Source organism: Sinocyclocheilus grahami, unplaced genomic scaffold (genome assembly GCF_001515645.1).
Source record: "Sinocyclocheilus grahami isolate Dianchi unplaced genomic scaffold, SAMN03320097.WGS_v1.1 scaffold97.1, whole genome shotgun sequence".
In the NCBI taxonomy this organism is placed as follows: Eukaryota; Metazoa; Chordata; class Actinopteri; order Cypriniformes; family Cyprinidae; genus Sinocyclocheilus; species Sinocyclocheilus grahami.
The window spans coordinates 2,463,848-2,488,645 of NW_015505276.1; the positions used below are offsets into that span (position 1 = coordinate 2,463,848).

A 24,798-nucleotide genomic window follows, 5' to 3' on the forward strand; every position below is an offset into this window, starting at 1 on the left:
TTGGTAAACTTTTCCTTTAAGCATATACCATATTCAGCACTGCTTGTGTTACAGACATGAATGCTACCCTAAAAGTGTGTGGTTTGTAGAGGAGAGGTGTGATATTACTTTAAGTAATCTGCCTTGTGAGAAAAACACTTCACAGTTACATTAAATAATGATTCAAGCCATGTCTAGAGACCAGAATATACTTCATACTTGGGGATGAGCTCTTGTGTGTAAAACCCCAGTAAACAGTGACTATATAGAAGCAATACAAATTTTTGGACAGTTTATAGATTAAGTATTTCACAATAGAGGGAAGTGGACTACACCATGACCTAATTTACATTAAAAAAAAGAGGCACTGATTTGATTCCAAAGAGAAAAAAAAAGTTTTAATCCTTGGAAAGACACATTTGCAATTGAACAGCCTGAAGACAAAACACAGGCAGAAACTGCACGTTCAAATTTTCTTAAAAAATAATTAAAAAGCAGGCTTTTTCATCAATATATTTCTGTCATAGAAACAACTGCAAAACTGTACATCAAGCTTTTTACAAAGCATTTGGGACTTCCGTTTTAGAATGTTCTTTTCACATTTTTACACATTCATCAGCCAGATCTGCTACATTGTGAATATCAGTCTTAAGACATATCGGGAGAAATCGGCATTAGATTAGTTAATTCAAGTCCAACTTCGGTTGTCTTTGCGGGATGTTTTAAGAGCAAGAGTCGCGTCTCAAGCAATGCTGGGACAGCAGGTTTCTGCATCAGTATTGCAGTCTATACGATTTAAACCCAATCTCTCTCTGCAGACACAAACAGAGACAGACAGCTGTTCGCAGGGTCACAGTTCCTCGTGACGGGGCAGACTGTGTGGTTTCCTGGAAAGAATTCAGTCTGTGTCCAAATGACATGGGTTGGTCCCTTGTTGCTGTGCGTCCTGATATACCCTAAGGAAGTCCTTGTACCGTGGAGCGCAGCTGAGCCAGGCCTCTCCGAATCGCACAGTTCCAGTGAAGAGGAACTCACCCTCCCCTGGTTTAACCCCACACTGCCTGGGCATCTTCACAAAGCCTGTCCAGCGTTTAGCCCGGCCGCCCCCTGACACAAACACTTGTGTCTTCTGTCTGTAAAGGCGACTCAGGGACACTGTGACAGAGGTCTGGTCCTCCTTCTCTGCCACACCAAGAACACTGCCCCGTGCCACTGTAGAGAGAAAAAAAACAATGTAAGAAAAACGTTTTTTTTTCTTTTCTTTTTCTCTCCATACTGACTGCATTATGGGACGTGCCTGGTCAAACAATTCTCAAAGAATGTACATGGGGTTCCCATTTTAATGTATAGCACAATGGGCCAACAATCTTAAAAGATTTTAATGGGAATTTTCTCTTGACAATTTCTTAGGAAACACTTTATTTCAAGGACTAATTCTCACAATTAACTTGTTGCTTATGAGCATTCATATTACTAGCATATTGGCTGGTTATTAGTACTTCTAAAGCACATTTCTGCAAAACCATATTTTAGATTCCTTAATCCTATCCCACACCCAAACTTAACAACTACCTTACTATTAATAAGCAGCAAATTAGGAGTTTGAGACAGAAGTTGCAGTTATTAGTTAGTTAATAGTGAGAATTGATCCCCAAACTAAAGTGTGTTCTTATGGTCTTATGATTAATTTTTGATTCCAACATAAAACACAAACTATGTCTTTAAAAACATGTAACCAATAGGACCACACCCCTATAAGAAAGTAATAGGAATTTTAAGTATTTTTCAGGATTTTAAAAGTTTTCCATTCATCTAAAACGATGCAGGTAGAGTTTAGATAAATATTACATAATTTCGAAAATAACTATTTTCAGTGATATACTATTACTAATACTGGAGTTTCGATATGATGTGGATATATTTATATTAATAATTTCTTATTAGCAATTATCAAATTGTATTAATTAACAACATGAGTAAAGTTTGTAAGTTAACTTTGATGTTGGCTTAGTCTAATCTAAAATACTTAGATTTAAGATGGATTTTGAAGAGCCTTGAGCCTTGACTAATAAACATTTCGTTAATTTAATTCAACAGATTTTTGGGGGGAGTTTTGATCATCCATTTTAGGAAAACTAAGTAAGATTGTTTTCATTTTTAAACTCTAGACCAGGCATTTTTTTATTATTCTTCCACTGCCCTATAGATCACATTTATAAACACAAATATCTGTTCTGTGTGAATGTTTATTCTTAAAATACTAAACGATAATAATAGGATTAAATCCATGAACAAGGCTGTCAGTAAAGTATGGAGCTAATAGGGCCAAATATTGGCTTATTGACTGGCTGGTGTGACTGGTCCATTTATCGGTCTGTAATATTCTTAAGCAGGGGTTAAATTGCTGAAGCAATATTCTCATTTTATTCAATATTTTATCCAAGGACATTTTCCCACTAATCTCATTAATACTTTCATGTCAAATTCTTACATTTGATCTATAAATTCAATTCTAATAATGTGATTATCTATACGTTATAAAATTAAATCATTTACACTGAAAAATACAACTGCATTAAATAATATTATGAGATTCTTTTAAATATTTTTGAATATACAAACAAGAAATGGTGGAAATGATACTTTTCAACGAAATTAAAACGCCAGTGCCAGTAGTGTTTAATGAGCGAGTCATTGAGTGGTTCATTCAAACGATTCCTTCAAACGGCAGATTCATCAGATGTTTATGTGCGGGCTAATGAAACTTTGATTCAACCGATTCGTTCAAAACACGGAATCAATCAGCAATGAATCGGCTGTTTGCCGTGAGGTGTGCTGTGTTTCCCGCCTAAAATGTAAGTGACCTAATATTATTGTATTTGCTTATTGAACGGTTTATAGAACTATTAAAGAGTCGTAATGGTGAAAACGTTGTGTGATGTTGCCTAACTAACTTTTTTAGTGAAAAACTTAGAGTTTCTTAGTGTTGCCCGTTTTGATTTCTCCTGGAGAGGCTGCCTGAGCCTCGCCTCAGCAATAGGTGCATAATATACAGTGGCTTTATCCACTATTCTCCACTTACTCTAAATGTAATAAAATCAGAATAATACTTGCGTTTTGGTGTTTACATAGTTATTTTTTGGTTACTGATGTTTTAATCATGTTATTTGTTTGGCGTTAATGAAGCGTTAATGTCGAGCCCTGGAGTCTATGTGCCGGGCCACAGCCCCGGATCAATTTAAACCCTGTTCTTAAGAACCAAATCCTGCAGGAATTTCAGTTTATTCAATAGGACCTTATTTGATCCCATCAAAGTATTCATGTAACTCAAACAGTTGCCTGATGGGAAGGATGCTTTCAGACTGGTTCCAAATTTTAACTGAAATTCAATTTGATTTTAAACTAATGATTATCAAAAACATTTAAAGATGTGACTTGTCTTACCAAAGTCACTGGTGCAAACGGCCAGCAGGACCTCCGCATCTGAACAAGGTTGGCAGGGTGCTGTGGAGAGATACAGAACAACAAAATGAGACCAAACACAGCCAACGCTTGATGGTAAAGCAACAGTAAGAACATTGACGTGCATAATGTAGCATGTTGTTTTTAGAAATCCTTCTAACAAAAAAAACAGCACAATACAACTGCATTAAATAATATTATGAGATTCTTTTAAATATTTTTGAATATACAAACAAGAAATGGTGGAAATGATACTTTTCAACGAAATTAAAACGCCAGTGCCAGTAGTGTTTAATGAGCGAGTCATTGAGTGGTTCATTCAAACGATTCCTTCAAACGGCAGATTCATCAGATGTTTATGTGCGGGCTAATGAAACTTTGATTCAACCGATTCGTTCAAAACACGGAATCAATCAGCAATGAATCGGCTGTTTGCCGTGAGGTGTGCTGTGTTTCCCGCCTAAAATGTAAGTGACCTAATATTATTGTATTTGCTTATTGAACGGTTTATAGAACTATTAAAGAGTCGTAATGGTGAAAACGTTGTGTGATGTTGCCTAACTAACTTTTTTAGTGAAAAACTTAGAGTTTCTTAGTGTTGCCCGTTTTGATTTCTCCTGGAGAGGCTGCCTGAGCCTCGCCTCAGCAATAGGTGCATAATATACAGTGGCTTTATCCACTATTCTCCACTTACTCTAAATGTAATAAAATCAGAATAATACTTGCGTTTTGGTGTTTACATAGTTATTTTTTGGTTACTGATGTTTTAATCATGTTATTTGTTTGGCGTTAATGAAGCGTTAATGTCGAGCCCTGGAGTCTATGTGCCGGGCCACAGCCCCGGATCAATTTAAACCCTGTTCTTAAGAACCAAATCCTGCAGGAATTTCAGTTTATTCAATAGGACCTTATTTGATCCCATCAAAGTATTCATGTAACTCAAACAGTTGCCTGATGGGAAGGATGCTTTCAGACTGGTTCCAAATTTTAACTAAAATTCAATTTGATTTTAAACTAGTGATTATCAAAAACATTTAAAGATGTGACTTGTCTTACCAAAGTCACTGGTGCAAACGGCCAGCAGGACCTCCGCATCTGAACAAGGTTGGCAGGGTGCTGTGGAGAGATACAGAACAACAAAATGAGACCAAACACAGCCAACGCTTGATGGTAAAGCAACAGTAAGAACATTAACGTGCATAATGTAGCATGTTGTTTTTAGAAATCCTTCTAACAAAAAAAACAGCACACTGATCGATCTACACCTGCCACGTGGACTTTCAAAGACATAATTAATTTCTGCTGCAGATGGTTATTTATTGAGCGTAAAGAAGCCAACTTTATCGTCACGGTTTATCGGCTTCTAACCAAACAGAAATGTGGGGTGGCCTGCGAGAAAAGTCTCCTCATAAAAAAAAGTTGAAGTTGGTGGAGAGGAGGGAAACATCTTGACCCTTCCCCCTCTAGAAAAACACTGACAAACACACACCGTGTCCTCACACCCCAACGCAAATGAGATCCAGCTGAGAAGAACTCCAACAAGGAGCAGAGACTCCAAGGACTAGTAGCTCTGGGTCCAAAACAAAAAAAGAAACATCCAGTGGAGCCCACGTTCCACCTGTGCCAACAACCTAGAGTGAGTTGAACACTTTGAACTATTTAACAACCCATAGCGACATATGACAAGAAACAAACACTCCTTTGCTTTTAGGTGGCCGCAGAGTCCTGTGACTGCTGTAAGGCAATCAGTGTAAGCCAAACACTGGCAGCACCGTGTCAGCTTTGATCAGCACATTTCTCTATCCAAATAAATCAGGCCACAGTCTCGCGGTTCTGGGGTCATTACAGCCCCCACGTGCAGATATAATCCAGCACATTTGTCTTGAGGGTCTCAACCCTCTCAGGCTTGCAGGGAGGAGCGAGCGACTGGTTGTTTCAGGTGGCTGGGTGGAGTGGTTTATGGGTATTTTACGGGTTTATGGGTAGCGGTCTGTGGGCCAGGGCAGGTGTGTCTGACAGGCAAAAGTTTAGCTGTCTATTAGTGCAAGTGGATTGAGGGGCTTTAAAAAGTTTTCCAAAACTGTAACAACTAAAGTAAATGTGAGTGTTGGCTGGCAGTCCAAAACTCATCGCCACAAGACTAGAGTGTTATGGGAGGGAACAACGAATTGCAATGTGGTTGCTAAAGTATTTTGGTTTTTAGTTTACAACACTGTTGTAAAGTGAGTATCGTATGGTGCCTGACACCCAATCTACACTGGAAGCAAGTCACAAATAAGTTTATTAAAAATAAATGTTTTCTATTATAATATATTTTAAAATGTAATTTATTCCTGTGATCAAAGCTGAATTTTCAGCCTCATTGCTCCAGTCTTCAGTGTCACACGACCCTTCAGAAATCATTCAGATATGCTGCTCACAAAGCATTTCTTATTATTATCAATGTTGCAAACAGTTGTGCTGCTTTTTTTCGGAAACAGTAATACATTTTTAGTTACACTTTATTTTAGGATGTGGTTACTACAGTGTAATTACACAAATACAGAGTATTATTCTGTCTGTACAGAACGTAAAGAGGCAACTGTGTAAATTAGGGATGCACGATATATCGGCCACCATATCGGTATCGGCCCATATCGGCTCATTTTTTCTGTTATCGGTATCGGCCTGATAAGAAAATTTGGCCGATATCTTAAAGCCGATAAATAATGCATTATTTCCTTCAGAGACACTTCAGATGCGCGCTGTTCGTTTGCAGCCTTTTGTGCAATTGTACATTGTAATATTGTGTTTATTTGATGTATATCTGATTTATCTCATATAGAATGCGTTTGGTTAAGTTAAAAGAGCGCTTCAGTTTACCAGTGATCATCTTTAGCTCAGCACACGCAGCCCAAACAGCAGTGCACAACATTAATAACTATGATTGGGAATGTCATGTATATAACATTCTAATGAGAACATTATTATAATAAAACGTTGGGAATTCTTTGGGTTTAGTTGCCGTGTTTCAGCGCGTTGTTATGGGAAGAGCGCATCCACAACAGGATCACACATTCTGACTATAGCACGCAAGAACTGCATCATTTTGTACATATATAAGTTATAATATTATGTTTATGTTGTATTAATATTAATCTCAGGATGCATTTCCTTGAGTTAAATAAGCTGCCAGCAAAACGCTTCAGTTTACCATGTTCATTCAGCTCTTCAGCTTCAGCACGCGCAGCTCAACGGCTGCTATTTAAAACAGTGGTATTAATTTGTTACTTTTTCAAAATCATTGATACATTATTAATAACAACAACCACTTGTATTGTTCTCTTATTATTTTCATCAACAATATGGTTTAGTAATTAAAATAATTTAATTATTGTCCGTGCAGAGGCTATTCCGTTTTATTGATCTATGGCGCATTCATTTTGATTCTTTACACGTGTAATGATGTCCAGTGACTTGTTTGCATTATTTATGCATTATTTTATTTATTTGTAAGACTTTTTTATGACTAAATTTGGTAATGGGAGAGTAAAAATATTTTTAAAACGTACACCGTTCAAACTAGGCTGCTTATGTTGAAGTGTTTGGGATGTGGCTTTTAATGATGAGACCTTTTTTGTAATCAGGCTCTCAAAAAGTATATAACAATTTGGATATAGATTTATCGGCCAACATATCGGTTATCGGCTTTCAAAAATAAAGAATAATCGGTTATCGGTATCGGCCAAAATTTTCATATCGGTGCATCCCTAGTGTAAATACTATTAAATAATGTACCATATACTATATAATGCATAATTTACTGTTATTATGGTCAGATTTTATTTTAAGGTGCAATTTTCACCATTAAGAAAAAAATTAACTATGACTTTTGCCTCAATATATTCCTAATTTGCTGCTTATTAATAGTTAGTAAGGTAGTTGTTAAGTTTAGGTATTGGGTAGGATTAGGGATGTAGAATATGCAGAATATGTGCTTCATAAGTACTAATAAACAGCCAATATGTTAATAATGCTAATAAGCAACTAGGTAACTATGAGAATTGGTCCCTATACTGAAGTGTTACTGTTTTTACTATAGTATATACACACATTAAAGATGTGTAATAAGGACACTGTAAATAAAGTGTTACCCATTTTTTCTTTTTTTATGAATCCGTTTTTTTTTCTTTGATGAAAAGAAAGTTTGAAAGAGTATAAAGTTCATTCTTTGATGAATACCTACTGTCACTTTTGAACAATTTAAGGTGTCCTTGCTAAGTATGTATTCATTTCGTTTAAAACATTAAATATAAGTCCTGTTATTAACCATAACAAAACTAAATCATTCCCATTATAAATGTATGCACTGCTTGTGCATCAGCAATGGCTGTTTACAGTGTGGGCTGATAGACTGTTTAAATAATAGCAATCTAGATTTACTAGTATCACCGTAGATTGGGTGTTACCATGGAAAGTGGGCAAAATAACTGATCTGTATCAAAACCCGATCTGCTGAACCTGACCCTTCACATATGAGCACAGTAGGTCATGTCTGTTGAGGAAACTGTGGGTGGAGGAGAGCGGACCAGAGGTCGGCCGTGTTGCAACACAAGAAACATCGCACCACCAACAGGGCCAGAGGTCATCCAGGAATCAGCTTCGCAACAGCTGGCAAATGCCAAAGCTTCAAAGCGGGTGATCGTTCAGAACGCTAGGCCTGGCAGAGGTTTGATGTGAAGCATTAACTGCTGCCACATCCTGAACGCTAAAGCCGCGCTTAAAGCGTAGATGGGTTTTTTCAAAAGCTTTGCGGCGGATCACATGCAAAAGTTAAAACGGAACCGCAGGAATGGGCTGGCATCTGAGTCAGCAGCTCTCACTGCCCCGAATTAATGCAACGCTGCTGGGATCGCAACCACTTCACATGCTGGCAGGGCAAAAGGGGGAAGATAGTGTCCCTGCTACATCTGGTCCCTCTGCATTCCATGCTAATGGAGAGAAGATTCATATGCATCCCAACCACTTCAGAGAGGCGGAACGAAAAGTAATGAAGGAAAAAGTGAGGGAGGGGAAGCCAGAGAGACAGGGGAAAAGAGGAAGAGGAAAGGGAGTAGGGAAAAAAGATGGAGATAATATGTCCTCCCAGCAGCTGGACTCTTGTGACGCTTTTCCACTGTGTGGTACGACTCTGCACGGCTCAGTACGGCACGGCTCAGTTTCCGTTTCCACTGCAGTTCAGCACCGCTTTAGAGTGGGGGGGAATTATTCACATGTCGTTATTGTTGCGTTATTGTCACCTCTACTGCCGCGACTCCTGAAAAACCTTTTCATTCTGCGTCGCCCCATCAAGCTCTCGCTGGATCTGCTCCTCTGCCATCAACGACAGGAATGTCTGTACTTCCTCAACAGACCACGAAACAGCCATTTTTTGGTTGTTAAAAAGAGGTGCGCTCGTTCAAAACAGTTGCGTCCGATCCTTCGCTGGCTATGCTGATTTAAATCTAGCGGGTCTGTTGTGTATTGTGTCGCATGTTCAGTGACGCAGGTAGTGAGTGACGATTCTCTCCGTCCAATCAGTGATCAGCAGAGTTTACATATCACATTTTGGTAATGGTACGGTTTTGGTAATGGTACGGAACCTTCACCGAGGTGGTACTGAAAAAAGTACCAGGTACTGTACCCAGTGGAAAACCCCCCAAAAGTGAACCGTACCGAACCATGCAGTGGAAAAGCGCCATAAGACACATTCCACACCAATGGAAAGCAACTCAATTCCAGCACAGCAGGTCAACATTCATGAGGGGAGTGCGAAAAAACCCAAAAGCTCGGAAACAGGAAAACAGGTCACCTTACAGATGTGCCCGCTCAGATCGTTGAAATCACAAACGGCAAACACTCAAGCTCTCTGGAGGACATTGACATCACGGGCCACATCAAACCACGCAGTCCCAAACCACGAAAACCGTTTAAAGTTTCTCTGCTTTATACTGTATCCATGCCTGCAAAATACAGCTGTTTATCAGAGCCAGTTTTACATGGCAGTTATGAATTCATACCTTCTGAGGGGGGGAACACACTGAACAATACTTTTGCTTTGTTTGGGAGAGGAAAAACAGACTTGTTATATGATGCATCTACACTGCTTCAGGCCATTCAGCTCTTCGGATTTGGCAGGTGCACTGCTTGAAATTTAATTTCTGAAAGGAGGCTGAATATTTCACATGTTTTGCCGGTGTAAATCGCAACGGGGCGCTTGTGACGTCCCGTTGTGAGACTTACGCCACACGACCTGAAAAACAGTCTGTATTTATCGCACGGAAAACAAGGTTCAAATCAGTATCGCTTTCCAGAGAAAATACGAGCACAGATCCACCATCTCAGCATCACAGAGGGGAGGACGTTTCCTGAGGTAAAGATATCATCTGTTGCTGGGCATGAAAACATTGGCTTCAGATCGCATACTTTTTAAAATAAACAAAGCCTCGGTATTGCGTGCATTAATAACCGTGCACCCAAAAACCCTGGAGTCACAGAAATTTAATAATGCTTTTTGCTGAAAGAAGCAATTATTGTTGGAATTCAAAAGAAAGGGAGGGTACACCTAAAAAAACGAAAACTTTTATTTCTTTTGAATTTTTAAAAGTTTTTTTTTTTTTTTTTTTTTAAATAAATGAATACTTCTATTCAGCAAGGATGGATTAAATTGATAAAGTGACAGTACGGACATTTTTAATGTTATAAAAGATTTCTATTTCAAATAAATGTTTCTCATCAAAAAAAATGTATCATGGTTTTCAACAATGATGATAAGAAATGTTTATTGAGCAGTAAATCAGCATATTAAAATGATTTCTGAAGGATCAGGAGACACTGAAGACTGGAGTAATAACATTAAAACAGAAAATTTTAAGAGTTCACAATATTACTGTTTCTGAGCTTCTTTCAAAAACATTTTAAAAATCTTACCGTTCTTTAAATGTGACCCTGTCTGTGAAATCCAGGCTAAAGTCTCAAAGTCTAATGAGTCTAATAAGTCTATGAGATAACAAGCATCAAAGTATAATTTCAACCATTAATTTCACTATGATTCCCATCTTTGACATGGCCTTACTCTGTCAGTATTAAAGATATAAAGGATACATTTTCACAAAACGTTATTTACATTATGAAGGATGATTTGATGTAGAAAACAGTAAATCACAAAAAAATGATTTTAGCTGGGTTTTCACAGGCAGGGTCACAAATAATCCAGGAAATAATAATTGGATTTTTAGTCTATGTCTGATAGATTTGAGACTATTTCTGTTTTACATATTACCAACTTCTACTCTTCTCCTTAAATTTGGCAAAAAACATCCCATGAAAGAAAACTGCCTTTTTAAGTCTTTAAAGATCAAGAGAACCTCATACCAGATAATGACTGTGGATCTGCTCCTGGTCTGTGGTTGACCAGCTCGTACTGGAAGGCTGTGATTTTTCGGCTGATGTCCCTTTGAGGCACTGCCTCGATGAAGAGCGCCCCATCCTGGATGCTGAAACAGTGCACACTCCCCTCGGCCTGATCTTCCTCACGGAGGAGCAATCGCAGTTTGCCCAGCCGGTCCAGGTAGATGTGGGTCCCGCTGGACTCTTTAGAGGGCTTGATGCAGACGGAGAGAAGAGACGCCGCTGGGGACAGTGTGTTTGGCCGCAGGTTGATGATGATGGCCCCTGTGGGGTAAAGCCACTCCAGAAACCCCTGGGCGCAGCGGAGATACACCTGTTCCACATCCCGAGTGTGTCCCTCATGGGTCAGCCCACTACAAGAAAGGAGAAAGGAGAAATGAGAAAGGAGATATAAGCTCGGTTCCAGAACCAACCCTAATTTATATGGCAGAGTTCTGCTGAAACTAAACCTTGTAAGTAAATAAACTGAAAATAAACCACAATTTAAGTGTTAACCACAATTTAATGACATGTGTAAAACTGCTTTAAATTAAATAAATTAACTATGCAGATAAGCTTATTTAACATAATATTTATTTGAAAATATTTATACAAAATATTTGCTGTTTTGGATTTGGAACAAATACAAACAAGGTGCAGATTAGTGGCTGAACGATACATATTATTTGTTGATGGCTCAACATTATAGGGAACAAAGTGTCCAATGGCTGATATAAAGTAAATAAATATATCACACCACTTAATATAAAGTAAATAACACAAGCATAGCGGTCTCTAAAATTTAATTTACATTTCTTTACATAATATTTACTAAAATAAATTTAAATACTCTTAAAATGAATCAACTTGGAAAATCTGTAAAATAAACAGATTTATACTTAAAATAGCAAGTCCCCCCCAATAACCCGTTACACTCCCATGTACATCAGAATACAGAAGATGATCTAGGGCCACATCTGTTTCATCACAACTTTAAAACCATGAAAAAAGTTGGCACTGATGGCCTTGTGGTTTGTGAATCGACATGTAGCGCAACTACGCCTCCAGCAACCCGAGTTTGATTCGAGATCCTTAGCTGATCCCGTTTCCCTCTCTCTGCCCTATGCTTTCCTGTCAATTCTCCACTGTCCTATCAAAATAAAAGGCATAAATAATCCAACAATTTATTGAAAAACAAACAAACTGTACTCAAAAATGTGAGAAGTCTGTGCAATCTCTTGAATCAGAATCAGCGAATACTGTACATGGTGAATATGAAATAAATATGAACATTGAGTTCTCAACACTGTCAATAAAAGTCCCAATTATGACACTTACTGGCCAAACATATGATATATAAGCCATGGCAATATATCGTTCAACTCCTAGAGCAGCAGAGTATCTCAAAATGGATGAAAATATGGGCCACTATATCAAATCTAACACTGGTAAAACTGTCAATTTTAAATCAGATTAGTCGATTTTTATCTACAGACTTCAGGACTGGATGAAATACAGTTATAATCCATGTTTCTCTTCGCTTCCGTCTTCCATCCAGGAGGAGTTTTGTTCACTAAGTGCAATCATTCTGGGATTGGCTTATCCGTGAATTCAGCCAAAACAAACATTTTCAAAAGGCAGCATAATTTTGCTGGCTACTGTCTGGAAGCAATCGTATGATGCCTTAAAACACTGGAAGGGAAATAGTAGGCAGTCGTCAAACATCAAAGACTGTGATGTATTACTCACTAAATTCTGACATCCAGTTATAGCTGGTTAACTTTCACAAATAACTACTTACAAGCCTTAGATTAAACAAAGCAAAACCAAACTGTTTGGAAGCAAATGACGGGTAATCCCCCAAATAATGATGGTTGGATCTTCAGTCAGCTTTAGTTCAGTGGCCTTTTGCGTGCAACACAGCAAAGGAAACTTCAAACATTAGGGTGATTGTTCTGAACAGTCTGCGCCAGAGTCGAGTCCAAAGCTGAAGCTCATATGAAAGAAAAGCTTTTCTCAGAGCAGGATGAATGAAGTTAATGTCTATTCACACAAGGTGTTAAGACCCACGCGCGAGGCTTGCTGCATGACCCGTCACGTGCAAGCATGCGCACACACATACACATTAACCGTCTCTCATTTTGCTTCTCTCCTTTTCAATGTTTTGGCAAGATCCAGCACTGGCATCCTGCCGTGGCTAGGATTTTTGAAATGCAAGTCAATGGTTCCTTGGACACCCAGGCCTCTCTGCAGACAAGTGCAGAGACAGTAGCCGAACCCGGAGCATGCAAGTGCAAATACAGGTCGAACCTCCCGTCGCTTTCAACTCCTCAAAAACACGAGGAGCTGCATGTCCAGGCAGCATTTTAGACTACTTTTAGACATCATCTGCGGTTCTGTGGCTTGAGTTTGCGGCCCGCTGTCAGTTGGGCAGAAAATGAGCCATCTGCTTCTGAAGCCTCCAGCAGTTCTTCAATCAGAGATGAATGTAGGCCTGCAGCAAGGCCCCAGATTAAAGTCTCACCAAAATGAGAGGTGAGGACCAAAACTCCTGCGGAGCCTGGGGTGACACATGTGCAGAGCAGACTCGCAAGCTGCCGTGTCCTCATTTATAACGGCTCCCCTTTAATTAAAAGCATTTGAAATTCAGCTCTGCCATAATGAGAGACTCAGACCTGGCAAATCAACACCAGATTATGGCTGCACAGTCAGAGTACAGTGCATATAGCCATATAATTGTAAAAAGACTTCACAGAAAGCCTGAATATATAATATTGAAGTTTTTTTTTTGTGAAGGAAGGGAGCTATTGTTGAGGAATTTTAACAAATGTTGTTATTATGAGATGAAGTTATGTGGTGGGGAAATCTGTAGCGTGAACTAATCTCCTCATTAGTTGAAGATTTATCACCGACCCAGATGAGTTCAAAACGTCTTTCACATCTAGCTGCACACTGAGGGATTTAAAAGCCATCTTGACACAATTGTATTATTATAGAAACTAAAAGCTTCTAGAAAAATGCAGTTCAAACTTATGTGTAATAGCTTATTAATTCGGGGTAAAGTTAAAACGCCTTTAAACAAACAATAGAGTGATTTGATGTTACACATGAGGGATTAATATGGGTTTGGTCAAACCAGTGAGCAGAAATGAAATCACTGCTCAGATAGTTTCTGATTTCAGGTTATGCCAGCAGTAATTAAGACAGTAAATCTGAGTAAGAAAAGAAGTAGCCTACATACACACATACTATTAAGACCAAGAGAATAATAGAAAAAAATAAGAATATAATAATAAAATGTTATGTTAATTAATTGAGACAGGTGCTACAACCACTCATAACAATCACTCCTCTAACAGGCCACCAAAAAAAAAAAAACTGGCCCTTATACCAGATACTACCACTACACAACTCTTAAACAGTAGCCTACTAATAATATTAAATATTATGTATTACTTATTTTAGTATCAAAACGTTTATGTTTTATTAATCAATCTACAGATTTAATCAGAGTTAAATCTCTAAATACAATTCACTAAGTTACATTTAATTTCCATTAACACACGAGTAATACTTGAATAATCTAGATGTTTGAAGCGACTACACAACTCTTAAACAGTAGCCTACTAATAATATTAAATATTATGTATTACTTATTTTAGTATCAAAACTTTTATGTTTTATTAATCAATCTACAGATTTAAATCTCTAAATACAATTCACTAAGTTACATTTAATTTCCATTAACACACGAGTAATACTTGAATAATCTAGATGTTTGAAGCATGTCTCACCTGCCCCTCCAGCTGCACTGGTCGCTTGAGTACTGGGAGCGTGCAATCCGACACAGAAGCACAGCCGACAGCAAATACGCCAAGAACGGCGAGAGCATGTTTGTCCCACCGCTGTCTACTTCTCCCCCAGCGCGATACTATACAGCTCTGCTTTGTAGGTATGGAATAAAACAGTCCCGCGTCCGTATTTCCTTCACTACATGGTGTTTTTCTTTAGTATCGTTTCACTTTCTAGCCCGTAATTTACTCAAGAAGCGCAACGAATGCCGAAAGTCCGAGACGCGCGTCGGCTCGCTCACTCCATGCTGAGCTCCGAGCAGCTCTGAGCGGCAGCGCTCTCCTCGAGTGAAGAGCTGAGGAATCCGAGCTGAGGCTTTGAAGAGCGCATGCGCAGACAGTATATACAGACAGCAGCAGCGCTTTACTCCACTGGAGGAGCGTTCCTCAAGAGTTCAACGAGCGGCTCCGCTCGGATTCCTCTGCGCGTCACCGCCAGCTGACCGGCACAGGACGCATGCGCAAAAGAGCTCCAGACACCGCAATCTGGCTGATTAAATTGGCTCATTTGTCCATTGAGACGATGTGTAAAGTTATGACATATTCATTACAATAATATTAATGTCGTGGTTGTAAGTAGGCTTGTTTGTGTCACATAATTTTATTTATTTATTTATTTATCTTCACAGTTGTTTATATCACTGGTTTGCACTCTAACTGCCATGTGCCTTATGCCACTTTTTCTCTCTCTCTTTTTTTTTTTTACAATGTCCTTATTTATATATTGTATAGTTTGTATTTTATATATATATATATATTTTAACTGTATTTGTCTGTCTACTGTTAGTGTTAACTGTATGCACCCAAGGGTCTGAGAGTAACACAATTTCAATTGTCTGTATGTATGTGCTGTACATGTGGCAGAATTGACAATAAAAGCAGACTTTTGACTTTGACTTATTTATTTATTTATTCAGGGCAAACATACAGTGGGGTCCAAAAATCAGAGACTACTAGTATTTGCTTAATACATGCTTGTACAATGCTTTGCTAGTTTACTGCTATACTAGTTTAACACATTTTTCATAAAAAGGCTATTATTAGAATGTAAACGAAGCAGTTGGAAGTATGTATAAATTAGTGCTGTCAAACGATTAATCGCATACAAAATAAAGTGTTTACATAATATATGTGTGTGTACTGTGCATATGTATTATGTATATATAAATGCACACACATTAATGCATATATTTAAGAATTTTTTTTATAGGTATATATATATAAAATTTGGCAGCGGCTATTTGCGCTAAGTGTAAATAGCAATGGATTCTATTTACACTATGTTAAAATAGCAGGATTTTCTGCTATTTATACTACTTATTGCAAATAGTGGCAATTATCTGCACCTCAGTATTGTAGTAGGCCTACATTCTAAAACAGTATGCAATAATAACCTATTGAGTGGAAATTATCATTTTAATTCAAATTATTAAATGGATGCCACATTATTGGGACATTAAATCCCTCCCTACACCTATACCCTAACCCTACCCGATATTTTATTTTCAACTTTTCGATTATTTCCTTTACCTTTTTATTGAAAATAAATGCCTTACCGATGTAATATGAGACTTGAACAGGGAGAAAAAAAGTTCGGCAAAAGGCGGAGTCGAACTCGGGTCGATCGCGTCAAAAATGACTACGGTACATGCGTTACCCTCTAGTCTACACCACTGAAGCTGATGTTTGACAGTCGTCTTTTGTAGTGTTCACCACCCCAATCACACTTTAGTGGGCAGAGTTAGTGTAAATAGCCTCTGCCAACAAGGCGGGCTATTTGCACTTAGTGTAAATAGACACTCCAATAAAGTATTTATATATAATATAAATTATATATACACATGCAAATATTTTTTAAATATAAACATGTATGTGTGTACATTTATATATACATAATAAGTATACATAGTACACACACACACACATATTATGTAAATGCAAACTTTTATTTTGGATGCGATTAATCATGATTAATCATTTGAGAGCACTAAAATCACATGGAATTTGGAACATGATTATAATAATAAGAACTGTAATATTTTAACATACAGCCCTATGAAGAAAAGGCAGCTTGCTAAGATAATTGTGTGTAATTATAGATTTAAACAAACCTCTTACCCTCAGCAAGGCGTGTGTAAACATTACCATTTGTGCTATAAACTTGAATGATAACTCAAAGCGTGTGGTTTTATGAGGAGGTGCATTTTCATTTCTAATCCAGTTTACAATTTTCACCTGGTGGTTGATAAAATGGGCATAAAAATTGCTCAGACTTGCGTGAAGTAGTAATATGTAGCATCCAGAATATCAGAGACTTTGGCTCTTTTGACTTGGGTCAAAAGAAACAACACTCAAAACACACTAGCATTTTTGCAACAACTGATATTTCTCAAGAAAATTTAATAATCTAGTTTTTCACATGAAATGTGATATTCTATTCCTCCGTCATCTTCGAGTGTGATCAAGAAACCCGTTAGACAGGAGAGACTAGAAGTGGTTTAACACTGGTTTCACAATGGGATTAAGAACTGTTTGTGACCATACTTGTTTCGATACAGGCACACTGCTGGCCTGCCACTGTCTCTCAGGATAATGATACAGCTACACTCAAAACACACTAGCATTTTTGCAACAACTGATATTTCTCAAGAAAATTTAATAATCTAGTTTTTCACATGAAATGTGATATTCTATTCCTCCGTCATCTTCGAGTGTGATCAAGAAACCCGTTAGACAGGAGAGACTAGAAGTGGTTTAACACTGGTTTCACAATGGGATTAAGAACTGTTTGTGACCGTACTTGTTTCGATACAGGCACACTGCTGGCCTGCCACTGTCTCTCAGGATAATGATACAGCTCCTCCTTAAACAAGAACTACGTGCTTGTCAGGACAAGCGAACCACAGCTCAGAGACACCTGCACATGTTTTCCCTTATTATTCCCTCTCATTCTGTCTTTTATGAGACAACGAGCAGATCAGAGCTTCTATAAGAGAGCATATGTATATGTAAACAGTTCATATATACAGTTCATCTTAGGTTTCATAATTCCCAGGGTACCTCAAAACAGGCCACATTTCTGACTTCTGATTGCTTGGATTCTGTTTAGTGTGTGAGGACCTCGTTCTGTGTTTTGGCTTACTGTGCCCTTCTGTGTTTACATGAAGGGGAAAAAATGAAAATGAAAATCTGTCATTGTTTATTCACCCTTATGTCATTGGAAACTAAAATCCTCTTATTTTTTTCCATGGAATGCAAAAGGAGACATTTTGAATATTCTTTAAGCAGCTCTTTTCCATGGAAAGACCAGTTCCATAGTTCCAAAACAATGCTGTTATTTCTTACTAGAACTATTAAAAATCTTATTTGTTAACTGAAATAAAGATTAAATTAAATAAAATATGAAAAAAAAAAAAATTAAAATTAACATGTTGCCTTTGCACCCGGAAGTTTTTCTATTACTAAAACTAAAACTGAAATAAAATAAATTTAAGCTAAAAAAAAAAAAATATATATATATATATATATATATATATATATGTATATAAAAAAAAATAATAATAAAAATGGAAAAGCACATAATAAAATGACTTAAAATTAAACTAAAATTAAAATAAAAGCTATATTTAGAAATATTTATACACACTATAATAGTATATGCATAATACTAATATAACACTGTTGCAAAAAAAGGACAGAAAAAACACTATAAAAGTACCATTAAATAATCTATGTCTCTAGTGCAAAAACTGTAAACATAAAGGCAAGGTTCACCCAAAAATTTTATGATTTTTCCCCCCCTCTGAGGAACACAAAAAAAGAGTTTTGACAATAGCTGATGCTTGAGGTTCATACCATTGCTGAAATCATTTATTAGATAAATTCTCATATTGTATTACATAGAAGAAAGAGAATCATACCGGTTTGGAACATAATGTCAGTCAATAACATCAGAATAATAACATCGGGAACTTTTCCTCTATAATGTTTATCACTTTGAGAGTGGATATTTTGTGGGACACATCGACAGCTTGAAAAACGCAAGAACCACAAATCTAAACTAACAGGAGATTGAGAAGGAAAGAGCTAGAATTTTGGGCAGTCTGTTTTTGGTTTCTGAGTTATTGCCTAATTGCATGCAGGGATTGAGTCACTCTGAGCTGTTGCATGGCCAGTCCCTGATCTGAAAAACAAATGCAAAGTGGAGTTAACTGCAGTCAAGGTGTGTATGTGTGTGTGTGTGTGTGTGCGCAGGAACAAGGAAACCAGAGGATCAGGGAGAATTATGCATCATAGTATGACATCATTACTCACTGGTTCACTTCCCCAAGTTACGAGAAACGTTCTCGCTTTGTAAAATGAGAACCAAGCCCTCCTCGAGATAAACATACCAAAACAGTGAGGCAGGAAATGAACCAACCAGCTGTCCTGTTTAAGTGAGTTGCTCAGGGAAGATGGAGGGCAGGCTATTCTGTTGTTTCACAATGCCAGTAATCACAGTAAATGTCAACCAGACAAGTGCGTTTGATAAAATGCAGCTATGAGAGAAGTGATCTTACAAACAGGGACTGAAGCTATGCATACTTATCATATTTCTGGCACCTGTACAGTATGTATAAACCAGATACCTTGCATTCTTCAGGACGTTTCGAAAACAAATGTTTATCTCGCTGAAAATGAAAGACAAAGTGTATTGAAACTTGTGTATAGTGTATAGTGCAACATAGCAGCCAAAGCACATTTCAACACTATGACTGCTGCAGTGTCAATCATCACTTTGGTTGTTATTGTTTCTGGTAAAACTGCCATTCATTCAGACATATGTTCAGATCAATGTTTGTGTGTTTTTGCCAGGACCGAGAAGCTTCAAGAAACAGTTCAACCAGAAATGAATAATCTGTCATCATTTAATAATGCTCATGTCATTGCAAACCCACATAACTTGATTATGATTGACTATGATTATGACTATGATAAAGTGCACGCAAGTGTACTTTGACACCTAAATACACTTTTTTTAAAATAAAGTCCACTTTGAAATAATGTCAAATAAATTTTTAAAGTACAATCTTTATGCCTTAATAATCTTTTGTCATGCTTTAATGGAATACACTTATTTTGATGTTTTATTAAAATTCAGCAGTACACCTTAGCCATATTTGAAAGACAATACAAGAAATGAGGAAATTACATATAAAAAGTCCTAATTTTACTAAGTGGATCAAAAGCACTCTAAAGCTCAGCTAATTGCATTTAATATCAATTTTATCTATACCATATTTTCATTTAATTGCAATTGTATAATTGTAACGTAATCCAAAACATTACATTTAGTTCATACTTAAAGGGTTAGTTCACCCAAAAATGAAAATTAGCCCATAAATTACTCACCTTCAGTTCATCCTAGATGTATATGACTTTCTTCTTTCAAACGAATCCAGTCGGAGTTATATTAAAAATTGTATTTGATCTTTCAAGCTGTTTAATGCCACTCAGCGGGTGTTGCATGCATCAGTCCAAAAGGAGTTAAATAAAAAGAGCCCATCCATTAAAAGAAAGTGTCTCACACGGCTCCGGGGGGTGAACAAAGGCCTCCTGTAGCGAATCGATGCGTTTTTGTAAGAAACATATCCATATTTAAAACGTAATAATCACTTTAACGTAGCTTGCGCTCACTGTTGTACTCGGAAGCAGCTCCGGGTGGATGACGTAGGAGTTCGGCGTTGCACTTTTTATTTAACTTCTTTTGGACTGATGCACGCAACACCCGCTGAGTGCCATGAAACAGCTTGAATGATCAAAGACATTTTTTTATATAACTCCAACCTGATTCGTTTGAAAGAAGAAAGTCATATACACCTAAGATGACTTGAGGGTGAGTAATTTATGGGCTAATTTTCATTTTTGGGTGAACTAACCCTTTAAGTAAGCTCTTAATATTAAAGTATAATATAAGCATGCTTTTTCACAAGGAGTGAATGAGTGAGGAAAATACCAAAACGTTGTTGAATTTGAGAATCTCATCTGAAATACATTTTTGATCAAAGTATTATTACATTAACTGATTCATTAAAGAGATAGTTCCCAAAAATGGAAATTCTGACATTAATTACTCACCTTCATTTCGTTCCAAACCCGTAAGACCTTCATTCATCTTCGGAACACAAATTAAGATATTTTTTAAGAAATCCGAGAGCTTTCTGATCCTGCATAGACAGCAATGCAACTAACACATTCAATGCCCAGAAAGGTACAGTAGCAAGGACATCATTAAAATAGTCCATGTTAAATCAGTGGTTCAACCGTAATTTTACGAAGCTACGAGAATACTTTTTGTGCGCAAAGAAAGCAAAATTAACAACTTTATTCAACAATTTCTTATCTTCAGTGTCAGTCTTCGACATGCATTCACGAGAGTACTACGATGCATGTGTGTGATGTTGCTGACGCAGGAGCCGGCGTTCTGACGTAGAATCCGGATTTGCTGTGCCTTGTTTACAAGACTGACAGATTTGCTAACAGCTTGTGCCAACGCAAAATAATTTGACGTTAAAATAGTACTGTCAGGATTTACTAAAGACTTGCAGTGAAGAATGTACGCTGAAAAGGCATGGACACATGCACTTTGCACCGCTCTTGGTAGATTGCGCTGGTCATTATGGAAATGATCTGGCTGCGTCTGTGTTCTTTAATGTGTGCATTGTTAGTAAATCACACGCCAAATTTTCCCCTCCCATCTGCACTTTTATGGAATTGCGCTCTAACTCTAATTTGCCCTATTTAGTTAATCTGGTACTTGGTGTTTTCTTACTGCAAAGCCATAGCATCAGGTCCTCTTTGAAACGCTCTCCATTCATTTTAATAGCAAAAATTCTCCTTTTGCGTTCCAAAGAAAAAAGAAGGTCACATGGATCTGGAACGACATAAATAAATAAGAATGTGAATTTTGGATGAACTAACCCTTTAAAAATGCAAGTAACTGCAAAGTTTCTATGGGAGCATTAGTCGATGTAAACTCAAAAGATACATTGTGCTCGCCTAGGATCAGAGGCGGACAGTAACTAAGTACATTTACTTGAGTATTGTACTTAAGTACACTTTTTGAGTATCGGTATTTTACTTGAGTATTATTTTTTTCTGGGAACTTATGACTTTAACTTCACTACATTTGAAAGACAAATATTGTACTTTTCACTCCACTACATTTCTTTCAATGTCCTCGAAGTAGAAAGTTGTTAGCAGCTTTGAAAGTCAGTGGGTGATTTTTTTCTTCTCTAAAACTTGACTTTCTCTTTTTCAGACAGTTTATCAGTAATCACTCTTGTATGGCTACATTAAATGATTTTCCAGCATTTTTTGAACACTGACCAGCTGCAAATTTGATATTTATTTACAACAATTCAATAATAAGAAGATAATTTGTGATATATATTAGACACAATATTGTCTGATTTTTGCAATCTTGATAACAACATTTTGAGCAATTATAGACCAATGTCAAATCTTCCTTTTATAGGCAAGATTATTGAAAAGGTAGTTTTTAATCAGTTGAACAAATACTTAAACTCAAATGGATACCTCGACAATTTTCAATAATCTGTTTAGCTGTGCATTTATTGAATGAGCACTGTGCGATGTCCGAACTGATTGCATTGTATTTTATGTATGTATTATCATTTTCTATTTTTAACTGTCTTAAATTCATTTTAAATACATTTTTAAATCATCTTCAAAGTTTTTAAATTCCTTGTTTTATTTTATGTAAAGCACTTTGAATTACCATTGTGGACGAAATGTGCTATATAAATAAATTTGCCTTGCCTTGCCTAAATTGTGTACGTGAAAATATTACCTATAAAGCCACAGAAGAACTGTTGTGCATCTCCTAATAAAACACAATAGGTGTTGGACTTGAAGCAGCACTGCACAGACTGTTCTGTGTGTGACATAAAAGTACCACAAGAGCGATTAGACAGCATTTTTAAAATTTTTGTTTTGATGTCAAATAAGTCTTGCTGTTTTGCTTTTTTGTTAAAGCAGTGTTTCTGTTGTAAAATTATACAGCTACAGTTGTGTTGCTGGGTTTTAAAGCAGGTTTGATTTTGTTTCTTCCTTATCACTCTGTATTTACATGATTTCACTGTCCAATCTGTTCAAATGTAGTTGAATGGCTACACATAGATCTGTGCATGCACTGTAAAAGCTCTTTATTCCAAAGATACTACAAGCTAGTCAGTGTATTCAGTAGGTGTAATATATTCGAAGTTGCTTCAGAAGTATTGCAAGTATTACGTACAACAATAAAACAGTGCATTGACATATAAAAGGAAATTTTCTTTTGCTACTTAAGTACTTTTAAAAGCAAATACTTTTGTACTTTTACTTAAGTAAAAATCTGTCTTTACAACTTTTACTTGTAATGGAGTAATATTTGACCAGCAGTATCTGTACTTTCACTCAAGTAATGGAGTTGAGTACTTTCTCCGCCTCTGCCTAGGATGACATTCTGCATGCGAATGTGTGCACTGCGCATTACTCAGCCTGCTGCGCTGTATCAGCCCTTTTAATGCTTTCAAGCTGTGCATCAGTCAGCCATCGGCGAGCTCATACCTCACTCCCACTCCTTTCCATAAATCTCCACCATCGCTCACCCCAAAACCCTCTCCAGAGGAACTTTCTGACAAAGAGAGACTCACCCTAGCAGGTGGAAGCTTATTGTTTTATGATGCCGAAGCCACGTTAGCTACTCTCATCATAGTTTAGTACAGTTTAATAGTGAAAATATGAATTTTCACTATTAAATAGGAATTTAGTGTAGCCCATTCAGTCACTCATTTCTTTTAAAGGGTTTTTAAAGATTATGACTAAATTCCAGGTGGTGGTTTTCAATTTGTTCCAGATAGTTTGTGATTATTGAGAAACAACACTACATTAGTAACAGCTGGGTGTGGGCGGGCGCTTCACTAATAGTTGTTGTCATAGAAATAGCATTCTTGGTTTGACTTATCTTAAGGAGGGGCTCTTCCTCTTTTCAGATCAGTATCGCCGGAGTGATTTTGATACGGCCCCTGTGGTGAAGAAACGGCCCCTCTTGGCCGGCATTCCAGCCCTGGTGTGGGAGGAGAGATCAGAATTTGCTTGCTGAAGACAATCATTTTAGATATGCTTGAACTGCGAAGTGGGCAGACCATAAAAAGCATCAACCATTGGAGACGCTGATGGCATTGGACAGGCGTGGAGATCATAGCGCGTGGGTGAACCCTTCAGTTCCTCGTAAAGTCCCAGAAGCTTTTCCTGGCTTAACATTTAACGCACTTCTGTTTAAATTCAGCTTCATCTGCAGCACATCCACAATTTTTAAGAAAACAAGAGTTTTCGTTTTTCACAAAGGCATCGACAAACGTCTGGTTTCAGTCTGTGACTTTGGTCCATGGCTGCGACTTAAACACAGGCCAGCGATGAGTTCTTTGAAAAACCAAACTCCAAAGCAAATGTTTTCAAAATATGCTTTGATCCAACACTACAGAATAAGTCGTGTCTGATGGGAACTGGAAATGCTTTCAGATTTTCTAAAGAAAAGCCATTCATAAACATAAAGACACATACTGTAAATATATCTATACAGTGGCCTTATTCTGGTCAAAGTCTCACGCAGTAGTGCATGAAGGAAATCCCAGAATGCATTACAACTAGCTCAATGACAGATCGATCCAAGATGGAGCACGAAGCGACAAAAATATCAGTTATAAATATAATGAATATACCAAATAATAAGTAGAAGTATCGATTAAAAATAGAAAATACAATAAAATAGAAAATACGTTAACTATTTTACATTATATGTGTGTGCAAAAGGTGGTAATAATTATTGATGTCATGGTTGGGTCAGATAGACGAGGAGATGAGGATCTATATGCAGCAATGTAAATTTTTTTAAATAACCAAAAAGTGTGATAAATATAACGGCTTTACAAAGACAACTCCCTAGCTCCCAAGATTGTGAATCAGTATATTGTGTACACGAATCCAGTCACTGGTAAGTACCCTGGCTCACTGCACATTGGGACAGTGATTACTCAATTTCTGGCAACATGACTAC

At 37.3% G+C, this 24,798-nt stretch overlaps 1 protein-coding gene across 1 annotated transcript; it reads right to left on the reverse strand.

The window, feature by feature from the left end:
- Positions 1–355: 355 nt before the first annotated feature.
- On the reverse strand, positions 356–15,045 carry LOC107587969 (meteorin-like protein). The gene is made up of 4 exons (XM_016275956.1): positions 14,643–15,045; positions 10,834–11,222; positions 4,498–4,557; positions 356–1,191 (listed from the first exon to the last, which is right to left on the reverse strand). The coding sequence occupies exons 1-4, from the start codon at positions 14,738–14,740 to the stop codon at positions 878–880; spliced, it is 861 nt and encodes a 286-aa protein (XP_016131442.1). The 5' UTR covers positions 14,741–15,045; the 3' UTR covers positions 356–877.
- Between the last annotated feature and the right edge of the window lie 9,753 nt (positions 15,046–24,798).